This window comes from Anser anser (assembly GCF_964211835.1).
Source record: "Anser anser genome assembly, chromosome: Z".
Taxonomy (NCBI): Eukaryota; Metazoa; Chordata; class Aves; order Anseriformes; family Anatidae; genus Anser; species Anser anser.
The window spans coordinates 59,571,985-59,583,269 of NC_139723.1; the positions used below are offsets into that span (position 1 = coordinate 59,571,985).

An 11,285-nucleotide genomic window follows, 5' to 3' on the forward strand; every position below is an offset into this window, starting at 1 on the left:
GCTTAGAGGCTTGACTGTGCAAAGAAGCTACCAGATCAAAATGAGACTATACCTCTCTGTCCTGTGTTTAAAATAAAGACATGGAGAGAGTATCAAATTCTGTAATTCCAGAACAACAGCAACTGAAAGCTAGTTAATGTTCACTCTTCAGAGATATTAACTCCACAGTGACTTGTGTCTTCACAGCTGACCAAAAAGTGACTTTTGCTTTTATGATCCCAATGAGATGAGGAGCTCAGACTGCAAAGCTCAGAGAGGTCCTTGTAGTAGCAGAAGGACAAGCAGATGGCACAGGACTAAGTCTTGTTCTCAGGCCAGAACACGAATGCATTCAGCTGATGATTTCAAAGACATTTCTGTCCTGATATGATCTGAAAGGCTTGTGTTCAATTATCCAGCCACCTCATCACACTCCATGCCTTGACCTCAAGCCCAGTAGCTGGATATGCCATGTCAGAGACATCAGCAAAAAATGCCAGTTTTAACACAGGCTTTGTAGCAAGCTAGCTTTGCTGGTACAGTCAGCTCCAAGGAGCTTGCACACAAGAAAAAGCCAGCAAGTCACATCTACTGAGCAGGGGCTCTCCCCACAATGGGGGTGATGTCTGAATTGTCCTATGTCACTTGAGAGAGAAACACTGTCTCTGCCACACCTGTAAATAACCTTTGTCCAGGTGAACACACCTGCACCTGCTACTTGCCTCCAGAGCAGCCAGTAATCTAGGCACTGTCTGGAGCACTATTGATCCCCAAATCCTCTAGTTCTGTACTCTTTCCCATTAAAAAATAAAAAATTGTCCCTGCATGCACTGTTAGGAAGTGGTTGGTTGTCCCTGACAATGGCACTGGCCAGGTTTAGTATTTTGCAGACCAAATGAACAACTGCTTTTTGTATTCCTTCCCACAACTGCTTTGTGCTCCACAAGCACAGGTTCTTGAGTTCCTGTCCCAGCCCCAGAGCTGAGTTCCCAGCAAGCATGTTCCAACACCATTTAAGTAAAGCAGCAGTCAGAAGGGGATCAGATGGGAAATGCAATCTAGATCCACTAGCACAGCACAAACGTGTACCTTATACCCAGAGAAAACTAGTCAGTCTGAACAGCAGATGCAGGCACCCACACATCTAAAAAATGCCACAAGAATTGTACTTAAGGAGCAGGGAGGCCGGGAGATATAACAGATATTTAACATATTGTTAGGAATTCACTTCCTTAGCACTAGGTGCTAGACAATTTCACTTGCAGGTCTCACATCACACTCAGAGCACTGCTTCTGGTCAAGGGAAGCACATGGCTGACTGATGCAGAAGTGCTATACATCCACTGTAAAGGTGTGTGAGGAAAATCACACGTTGTCTGCATATGGTCTATCTTGCTCAAGATGATAATCCTACCTCCTGTGACCAATAGGCTTTATACACATTTTTAACAGAGGAGAGGAAAACAGATATGGATCAACAAGCTTTCAAGACATGTAGGAAGTTTTTCACAGTGTAAGGAGGTCCGAGGGTTTATGAAATGAAACAAAGTAAATGGAGAAATAGTTAACTGAGCTGAAGCAAAAAATAAGCAAGTGACAGCAAGATAGAGTGGACAAATGCTTAATCCCATGAGACTAACTGTTAAATAAAGCAGGCAGAATGTGTCCAAGTTTCACCTGAAGTGTCACAATTTTTTCAAGTAATGATAGACATGTGTCTCCCTTTCTTGATGGCTGGACTTTAAACAAAATTATCTGGAACACACACGCACACTCTATAAGTATATATATATATATGCACTTGCATGTGTATGTATACGTGTATGTATATGTATGTCTAGATTAGTACTTGGTATTTCCTGAAAGTTTTAATTTGTTCAATTCAACTAGTTCTTTAAAAGGCCAAGTGATACAAAATATTATGGAAGGTTGTGTTTTTTCTGATCTTTTTTTGAAGAGGTAAATAAAGACAAGTGAATTCCTGGAGAAAAATCTGAAACTGAACAATATTAGATGCACATATTGTCAGGCAAATATATATTTATGCAGGACAAATTCCGCTGTCTAGTATTGGTTCACTACATAGTCTGCTGAACTCTCTTTCATCTATCGACCTAGTTTATGCCAGCTAAAAAAATAAATAAATTTTTAAAAAATCATACTTTTAACAACAAAGGAACCCTGCTCAAATTAAAATTCTGTGTTAGTATTTTATGTTCAGTTAAGCCAATGAAGGAAAGCTGTGGCAAAAGCAAACAAATATAAAAAGCAAAGAATTTTATTCCGTTTACTCTGGATAAAAGATGCTTAGCTCAGTCTGACTACTAAACTGACTAATGAGCAGCTTCAGCTCCCAAGTAAGTTAAAACTCCCTCTAATGGCAACTGAGTAAAGAACAGAGTCTGAAAAAGTGAAAAGCATTTCAATGCATTTGAAATATATTGTCAGGTAAGCAAAATCTGGTCAGCAGGAATGCTTTTGAAAAGTGAAACTTTAGCTAGTGTCCAAGATTCTGTCAAGTTAAAACAAAGTGGTTTATATTCCTGAAATAGAAAGTGTTAGTGGATTTTACAAAATATGTTTTGCAAAATGCTGAAGTTATGTAAAATGCATTAAAAAGTGTTTTCTACAAGCAAAAGGCAGAGCTTGTCGCTTTAACAAAGTGACTGGAAATAGCATCAAATAAAAGTGGCTGAGAAAAGCACCCATGGCAGATGACTCATCTCACCCATGAAAAGGGACCTGCCTGTCAGCGACACCACTCCCAGCATAAACACTAAACACGTTCAGAGATACTTACGGAAGGAGTTGTTCACGGGTTCAGATTTATTTATGGCAAAATAATCATTTAAGTTTTATGGTGAGTGTGATAAAATCAGAAAATATTACATTCTGCTCACAAATACTGAACTGAAATTGTTCTTAGAAAATAATAAAGATTAGGAACAAATCACAGCTCCTTTGAACTGAGTGAGCTGGATTAAACAGCTGAATTTAAACTGAGTGTTTGCTGGATTAAAGTGTTAAGGAAGAAAGGTAACCTAGGGACTAGCAGTAAGTAGAAGTGGTAACAGTGAAAAGCTTTAACAGGGAAAAACTTTAAAAATAACAAACTTAGAAAGCTTCAAGCTCAGTCATCATGAGAGCTGGTAATGCCTTTTCCTACAGCCTTAATTGTTACCTCAAGTTACCAGGTAAATTCTACTGGCTGATCTCATTTCTTCCTACTATCCCAGCAAAAGGACGTAGAATTACAAAACTGAGAGATCATGACTTAATTTCTCATTAGCAGTGAGGATTCTGTGCATCATTTTTACAGCCTGAAGGTCGTTTCAATTACCACTGCACAAGAATCTCAGACTCCTGCTAGTCAAAGGTGAAACTTGTTTAGAAGGGAAATATTCTAAGGGGTGGAAATCCAGAGGAACAAGTCATCTGAATACATACATCAAAATAAATTAAAAAAAAAAAAAGCTTTTTTATTATTCAAAAACTGAATTTACAAAGAAATAGACTTCTTATTCAATATCTCACTACAGCCACTCTCCTCAAACACAGTCTAATAACTCTTCTGCTTTAGGAATAGAAACTTTTGTAGAGATGCATGGAATAAGCCACGCTTTATCCTAGTATGCACTTCCCATTTAGAGTAAGACAGGCATTTGGAATCTGATCCAAAGTGAATTTAATAAAAGTCTTCCAATTCACACTATGTCCATGCACCTCTTCTCTCAGTTACTGAAAGTTCAAAGCAGGGAGCACTTACTCCATCAAGACAACTTAGTAAGTACATTGATAAAAGAACAGGTATATTCTGAAAGTAGAGCATACTTGTCTGCAAAAGACTAGAGACAAAATTGGGATCAGGAAATATTATTGGTGTGGCAAAGCGTATCTGTGCTTATAGGCAATCTCATTTTATTAAACGGTTTGAAGTGCTGCTTAAAAGAACAATTTACAGTCTACATGCAGTTTTAATTTTAAAAAATATATTTTTTCCTCAGAAAACATGCAAAGTTATGTACATCATTTTAAGAAAATATAAAAAAAAGAGAAAAAATTACCATTTACAGCAGAAATTCCTCTTTACAGATCTTTTAAGAGAAAAAGCAGGCAGTAGCAATTTTGCAGAAGACAAAGCATACAAACTCTCTACACAGAAGGTATAATTTATTTATTGAGAGACATTAGCAACTGCAGAAGAAGGTCGTTTAAGGATGGATTCAACTGAAAATGACAGCGGCTCAGTTGTTGAAAGTTTTGTTGTGGCCTGTTTGGCCCCAAAAAAGTCTTTTGCACATTTGTCTATTGTAAACTTGCACTTTGGGTTCTCTTTAGTGCTGCAATCTCTGTATTTCTTAGATGCTTCTTCGGAAGTCTCTTTCACAAGTGATGTTCTCAACTCTGCTCCAGATTTGTCCGGAAATGTCTGCGGGAACAGCGACTGAAATGGATTGTATTTGAGTGGTGGAGAGGGCTTGGTAGTGTCTTTGCTGACCTTGCTTAATACCTGTTCTTGAGGAGCCAGAGAATCCTTATCAGAAATCTGAGAGAAAGTCCTTTTTGGAGGAGAGAAAGCTGACCTCTCCCGAGCTTCCTGAGGAAGGCATTGTATCTCGCTACATGACTGCTGAATGTCTTGCGTGTGGGTCAGTATGAGTGCATTTTCCAGTTTTGGAGACATGATGTCCTGCTCAGTGTTTGGACAGTCCTGGATCTGCGAGACCTTGGCATCCCAACCTGCCCCAGGTTTGAGAGCTTGGACGGTAGTAGCATTTAAGAGGCATTGCTGGTAGAGGAGAGCATCGCTAATGGGGCCACATTTTGGCCACACTAAGAACCTAGAAGACAGGGGATACTGCCTGTAGGTAGCAGCTACACTGACATTTGAAGAAATCAGTTCCATGTTGCCAGGTCCTGAATACTGCATGGTTAGATCGAGGCAGGTTGGTAAAAAGTTGCAAAACTCCTTGTTTGGAGCATCAACTTGAGCAGGGTTGAAAGCTGTTTTGTACGAGTTGTATTCAGCTCCGTGCACCATGCGGTTAGGGAGAAAGAGGGCAGCTGCTTGCGTAGCTTCCATCATCTCTCTTTCTTTATATTCTCTCTCTAGCATAATGTTCTCCAGCTCTTTATCAGCAAAAGCCCGTCTCTTTCTCATCCTGTCACTTACAGGGGGTGGCAAGGGTGAATTCCCTCCCAAGTACGGGTCTGCTGGAATAGGACGGTAACCTAAAACAACAAAGTAGCATTAGGAAATGAGCCGTGTATGAAAAACATCAAAGCTGTGTTTGTAAAAGGGCTCCCTTTGGAGCCAGCCTTGCCAGGCACTGAGCACTTGCTGCAGACCCCAGGCACCATCAGCTCCTGCCAAAGTCACTGCGCCACAGCGGCTCAGCTCCCTCCACCATCAGGCACGTTCAGCACAAGTTCCTCCGTGCAGACGAGTGAGCCCCACTACTCTGACATGCGTAGCCTCCTTTGGAGAACTGAACAGCGACTTACAACAGCAATTCCAAAACAGCAGGCTAAGCAAAAAAAAAAAAAAAGAAAAAAAAAAGGCAAAACCCTGCTATGCATTCTGACTGGTATTGCATCATGCAGCTTAAGGAGGTAAACGTTTTTAACTAATATGGAAAATCATCAAGTATTTCATTTCTTCTGAACTAAAAAAAAGAACTAAAATAAAACAAAAATCCAGCACATTTAACTAACCGGATTCATTTAATGTAACTGATAGGGTCCAATCCTTTTCGCTCTACCCAGACAAGTAATCCCATTGAATTAATGGAATTGATTACATGAGTAAGGAGAACAGGATTTTGCTTCTTTTCACTCCCACTCCTCTCACAGGAGTTTCCCCATTTCCAAGGAAGATATCTATACCTATAGCTGCTGCCATTTCTATTCTCTAAAGATGAATCATTATGAACATATTGTTACAGACGGTAGAAAATTCCAAGGAGAACTAGGAGAAAAGAAAAAGAAAAAGAAAAAGTTAAGATAAATTAGAGGAAAGATTTTTTTAAAGAGTGAATTGTAGAAAAAAAACAGAGGTTTTTAACAGGACAAAATCAAAATTGCACTTGCACAGATTAAGAAAAGAGCTTTCTATTTTGAAAAGAATGAAAAGCTATATTTGAGAACTGCAGTGATTCACTCTACAAGGATACAATTTGGAAAGTAATAAAAGCAGACATGGAAAACAAATTTGGGCTTGATCTGAAGAGACAGAGAACAGACGATACACCCTCTCACTATAATACAGATCTTTAAAGCATCCTGCTTCTGCAGTGACGATTTTCAGCAGGAAAAAAAAAAAAAAAAAAAAAGGGGGGGGGGGGGCGGTCATGTATATCTTACTCTTGATAACGCAGTAATCAGGGCCGCTGTGTTAAGCTATCAGTTTAAAGTGAAAACGAATTGATTTACCCGTGAGCAGACAAAACACTCCCGCGAAGGAATTACCCCGCACGGCACAACAACAGCGCCGGGTAGCCACGAAAAAAGCACGCCAGCTTGTAACAGTAACTCTCGGATTTCAAGTCGCCGTTGCTAACATCTCAGGCGTAATTTGGGGGTTCGGAGAGGGGGCTGCCAGCCGCAGTTCTGCCACTACGACCCTGCCACATCGACCCCTCCCCAGGGCACGCGTTTGGCCGCGATGAACTCCGCCCGTGTCAGTGACACGGATCGGAGCGGGGCTTCCGTGGGGTCCGGGGGCTTGACCCCGGGGAAGGCGGTGAGGGGGGTCTTACCTTCTAGGATGCTCTTGGCCAGGAGACTGGGCGTCCGGACGTGCCTCTGGTAGACGGCTTTGCGCTCCAGGCTCGCCGGCTTCCCGGCCAGCCCCTTCTTGTCCTAGGAGAGCGGGTGGGCAGCGCCGTCAGCCCGGGGCCGCCCGCCCGGCCCCGTCTCGCCCCGTCCCGTCCCCGCCTCACCTCGGTGGCCTGCTGGCGGCGGAGAGCCACCTGGGCGGCCATCACCCGCTGCCGCTCCACCACCAGGAGGCAGTTGGCGCACTGGCAGTCCCGCCAGCGGCAGAAGCGCTTGTGGCCCTTGAGGCACGACACCACGCCGTGGTTGCGGCACCGGGCGCACTTGGGCGTGCGGCTCAGCTTACGCGGCTCCCCGGCTCCGCCGCCCCGCCGCGGCGCCGCTGCCCCCGCCGCCTCCTCGCCTTCCTCCTCCTCTTCCTCCTCCTCCCGCGGCGCGCCGGGGCCCTCGGCCGCCTCCCCCTCCAGGCTCTCCACGTCGATCTCCCAGTCGCCGGCGGCGCGTCCCTCGGACATGGCTCCTCGGCGGCGCGGCTGCAAACACAGGGGTCAGGCCGTCCGCCCCCGACGGGCTGCCCCCGGGCGGGGCGTCCCGCTGGGCACCCCACCTGCTGCCTGCCCCTGCGCCCCTTCCCCGGGAAGCCGCGGAGAGCGGCCGGGGGCACCCCGGGGTGCCGCCGCTCCCCGCACAGCCCGGTGTTAGCCGCGCCGAGGGAGCTTATGCTCCGCACCCCGAGCTCCCCCCACCCTCCCCGCCGCACCGGGGTTGCAACTTACCCGAGTCAAGCGCCGGGGGGGCCGCCAGGAGGCGCAGGCAGCCCGCGGGGGAACCGGCTGGCACGGACAACGCAGCCCGACGACCACCGGGGGGGCTTGGCCGCAAGGCTCCCGGGGACGCCGCGCCGTCGGGTGGCAGCCGTCGGGTGGCAGCCGGGTGCGGGGCCGCTGCTGCTGCCGCCGCCGCCGCCACCGGAGGGGCTGTCGCGGCGATGTCGCGGTCCCGTCCCGTCCCGCGGCGCCCACCCCGCGGCACAGCGCCCGCCGCCCCGGCCCCGCCGCGTTATCAGCACCGCCCGCACCGCCCATTGGGCCCGCGCCCCGCGGCCGCCGCCCTGATTGGCTCGCGACGCCTTCGCCCCGCCCCCCCGGGGGGTGCCCGACGCCCACCCATGGGTGCTGGCGTGGGGCGGGGGGCGCCGCTGCCCCATCGCCCCCAAAACGACCCCCGGCACCGCATAGACGAGCGGGGCAGCAGGCGGGGGGAGCGGTGGGACCTGCGTTTTAGGGCTGGGCAGGGAGGGAAAAAAGAGAAAAAAAATGGAAAAAAATGGGAGAAAATGGGAAAAAAATGGGAAAAAATGGAAAAAACGGAAAAAAATGGAAAAAAACGGGGTCGCGCGTGGAGGTGGCGGGCAGCAAGCCCTATCCCCGCGGGAGAGGTGGTGCCCGGGTGTCGGGACGGCAGGGGTGCGGTGGGAAAGGGGGGCGAACAGCGCGTTTTTCGTTCGCCGTGGTTCCCGTGGCTTGTCCCGCTCAAGGGGAGGGAATTGGTGGAAATCGCTGTTTTTTTTCGAGGCTGAAAACTCAGCGGGATCTGTGCGGTTTCCCTGCCCTATCGAGAATCGAGAGGGGCAAAAGTATTCGTTTACTTCTTAACATCCCTTAGCGGCATTTCCGACAGAGCACTCAGCTGTTGAATAGCTTTCTGCAGCCGCTGCCTGCCGGAGGCTGCTGTTCGGAAATTGCGGAATGCCGCTCGTCTCCAAAAACGAGGAGAGATCGAAATGGTAGCGCACGGAGCCTTGGTCGTGCTGCCAGCAAGGTTGTAGAGTGCGGTGCAAACAGGGACAGAAGTGGACAGAATACACCTCGACCAGCTTGTTCACCGGGAAAAGGAAGAAAGAGATTGTGAATGTAAACAGGGTATCCCCAGAAAATAAATTATAATAATAAAAATTAAAAGGGCACCTCGGCAGCACCAGTTCCCCATCAGGGTAGAAAAGCTAACGATATGTAGGACGTACAACCCACCCCGCTCTGCTGGAAGGACAAATATCTTACTGTTCCCCGTGTGCGATGCATACGGATCAGTGCGCGCACACGATGAACGCGCACACCCGCTCCCGGTGAGCGCACAGACGGGCTGCCGGCCGCGGGGAAGCCCCGGGTCCCCGGCAGCGGCGGGACCCTTCCCCGCCTCCCGGTGCGGGCAGCCGGAGCTCGACCGAGGTGTCCGGGCACCCCACGGGCACCCCAAGTCCCGGGGCAGCGTTTGTGCCCCTCGGGCCTCACCCCGGAGCGCTCAGGTCGGGAGAGGGGAGAGAGGGAAGCGCATCCCCGACGGCAGGTATTATTCATCCCCAAAGAGAGCCTGGCTACTGTTTGACTTACAAGCATGACTAAAAGGCAAATACCCGAGGAATTCCACTTTCCCCCTTCAGGTCCCTCTTAAAAGGCACAAGCATGACAAAGGACCTGCTAGGTTAGGAAACAGAAGTCCCCTTGGCTTGTAAACTGACACCAAATTACAAAGTACGATCCTGCGGGCCGCTGGAGTAAATTACAAAACAGTTCGCCTCCTGTTTACTTTATCCACAGGGAACTGTGAAATCCAGCCACGATTTTAAAGCGTGTTTGTATAACTTTCTTCTTCTCCTCTTGTTCGTGCTCGGTTCCGCGGGGCGTTCACGCTCCCCTCCAGCCTCCCCCCAGCCGCACTCATCCTCTGGCCGAGAAGAAGAGGCGGCGAGCGCACCTCCGGCGGCGACCCCGACTCCAGCTCCGCGTCCCCTTTTGGCCCGTGGTGCTGTGAGCCGTGCCGTGCCGTGCCGCGCCGGGAGAGGCACCGATTCCCACGCTGTGCCACACCGGTGATGCGGCGCCGGGAGGCACCGGCGCAGGGCTGGGGAGCCCCCGGGGTGGGCAGCGGGGCTGGGGGGCACGGCAGTGGGGCTGGGGGACACGACACCGGGGATGGGAGGCACGGCAGCGGCGATGGATGAGCCCCGGGGACCGGCGATGAAAAGCTGCCGCGAGGGGGGACCCTGTTTGGGGGTGTCGCGGACAGCCCCCCAGACTGCGGGTGGAGAACAGGAAAAAGCAGCTCGGGGGCATTTGCAGGGCTGCAAAAACCGCTCCCTGGAAAGCCGTCGCCCGGCGCAGGTCCCTGCTTTGCATCGCCGTGCCGTGCCGTGCCGTGCCGCGGGGACGGCGGGCGGGCAGGTGCAGGTGCCTCTCGGCTCCTCTCCTCCCCTCCCGGCCCTCCCTTCCTCCCAGGAAATTTATTAGCGGGGTTAGGGCAGGCTAACCAAACGGCAACCCCGGGGGCAATTTCCCCGGGAGGAATGCTTTGATCCTGCCCTCTCTTCGCGCCGCCAGGAGCAGATTACATTGCCAAACGCGGGAGATCCCCGCCGCTTGTTTGGCCAGAGATGTTACCAGTTAATCTGAAACAAATTACCTCTGCTCCCGACCCGGGGCCCCGGAGCCTGCCCGGGAGCGCCGTGACACGGGCCCGCAGCAGCACGGCTTTGGCTGAGGACACGGGCCCTGCCAGAGGGACCTCTCCTCCCAGCAACCTCTAGACATCCTCTGCGTGCTCCGGGGAAGATGCTGAGAATCTCCAGATGATTTCAATTCCCGGGAAAAAATAAAAATAAAAAAAATAAAATTAAAATTAAAAAAAATAATAATTTTTTTTTCCAGCTCTGCCCAACCAGTAACAAGCTTAATTTCTTCCGCAGTTATCTTCCATAAAAACGTGGGGTTTTTCTGTTGTTGTTTTATATTGTTTTGTGTTTTTTTTTTGAAGTCACTCTCAGTCTCTTTTAAATAGCACTTATAGCGAGGTAAATCTCGATGAGGTTTTTAAGCCAGTGTCACAGATCTTTATAAATTGTTTGTGCATTAAAATATTTTAAATGAGCAATTTCATTTTTGTGTGTCTGCTTGTGTTTTAAACAAGCATGTTTTCTATTTTTAATCAGTTTTATGTACAGGGGAGGAATTTTCTGTTACCCTGCATGTCAGTCAAGCAAATACAATAAATTCATATAATAAAGATGTAAGAAACGTCAACAGCAATGCGTTCTGTATAGCATGATATGGAAGCAAATTTTATGGACTGTGAGAGTGATTCCCCTGCCTTTGTAGGAATGTTTGCTTTGGCAAGGAGGGCAAGGGTTAGCCTTTACAGGGAGACTCGTGTATCATACCAGGATAATCTCCAGTCGTGTAAAGCTGGATTGAAATCAAAAGCAGCAAAGGTGAGTGGGGTGCTTGTAAAGCAGAATTGCCACCTTGGGCAAGTGAGAGAACATCTGATCGGGAGTCTGAAGGAGTCAACAGAAAGTTTTCCTTGGACACAGAAAGCTCTGAATCAGGCACAGAGTGAAGCAGAGTTCCCCATCCACAGCCCCTTTTGCCCTGCAGTGGCCTTGAAGAAGCGAGGAGGCATGGGGTGTGAAGGTTTGCCCCTGGTTTCAGGCCCTCCTGGGGGCTCTCCCCATGAACAGGGATGCTTTCTGGCCC

At 48.8% G+C, this 11,285-nt stretch overlaps 1 protein-coding gene across 3 annotated transcripts; it reads right to left on the bottom strand.

Annotated features, from left to right (window-relative positions):
- Positions 1-3,433: 3,433 nt before the first annotated feature.
- On the bottom strand, positions 3,434-7,856 carry DMRT2 (doublesex and mab-3 related transcription factor 2). Of its 3 annotated transcripts, none has more exons than XM_083818265.1 (4): positions 7,533-7,856; positions 6,921-7,289; positions 6,738-6,840; positions 3,434-5,211 (listed from the first exon to the last, which is right to left on the bottom strand). In XM_083818265.1, the coding sequence occupies exons 1-4, from the start codon at positions 7,839-7,841 to the stop codon at positions 4,154-4,156; spliced, it is 1,839 nt and encodes a 612-aa protein (XP_083674391.1). In that variant the 5' UTR covers positions 7,842-7,856; the 3' UTR covers positions 3,434-4,153. The 3 variants fall into 3 exon arrangements, with proteins under 3 accessions (XP_083674391.1, XP_083674392.1, XP_083674393.1); XM_083818266.1 differs by having other exon boundaries at positions 7,152-7,289; positions 7,533-7,806; XM_083818267.1 differs by lacking the exons at positions 6,921-7,289; positions 7,533-7,856 and adding an exon at positions 5,866-5,947 and having other exon boundaries at positions 6,738-6,784.
- Positions 7,857-11,285: the final 3,429 nt, after the last annotated feature.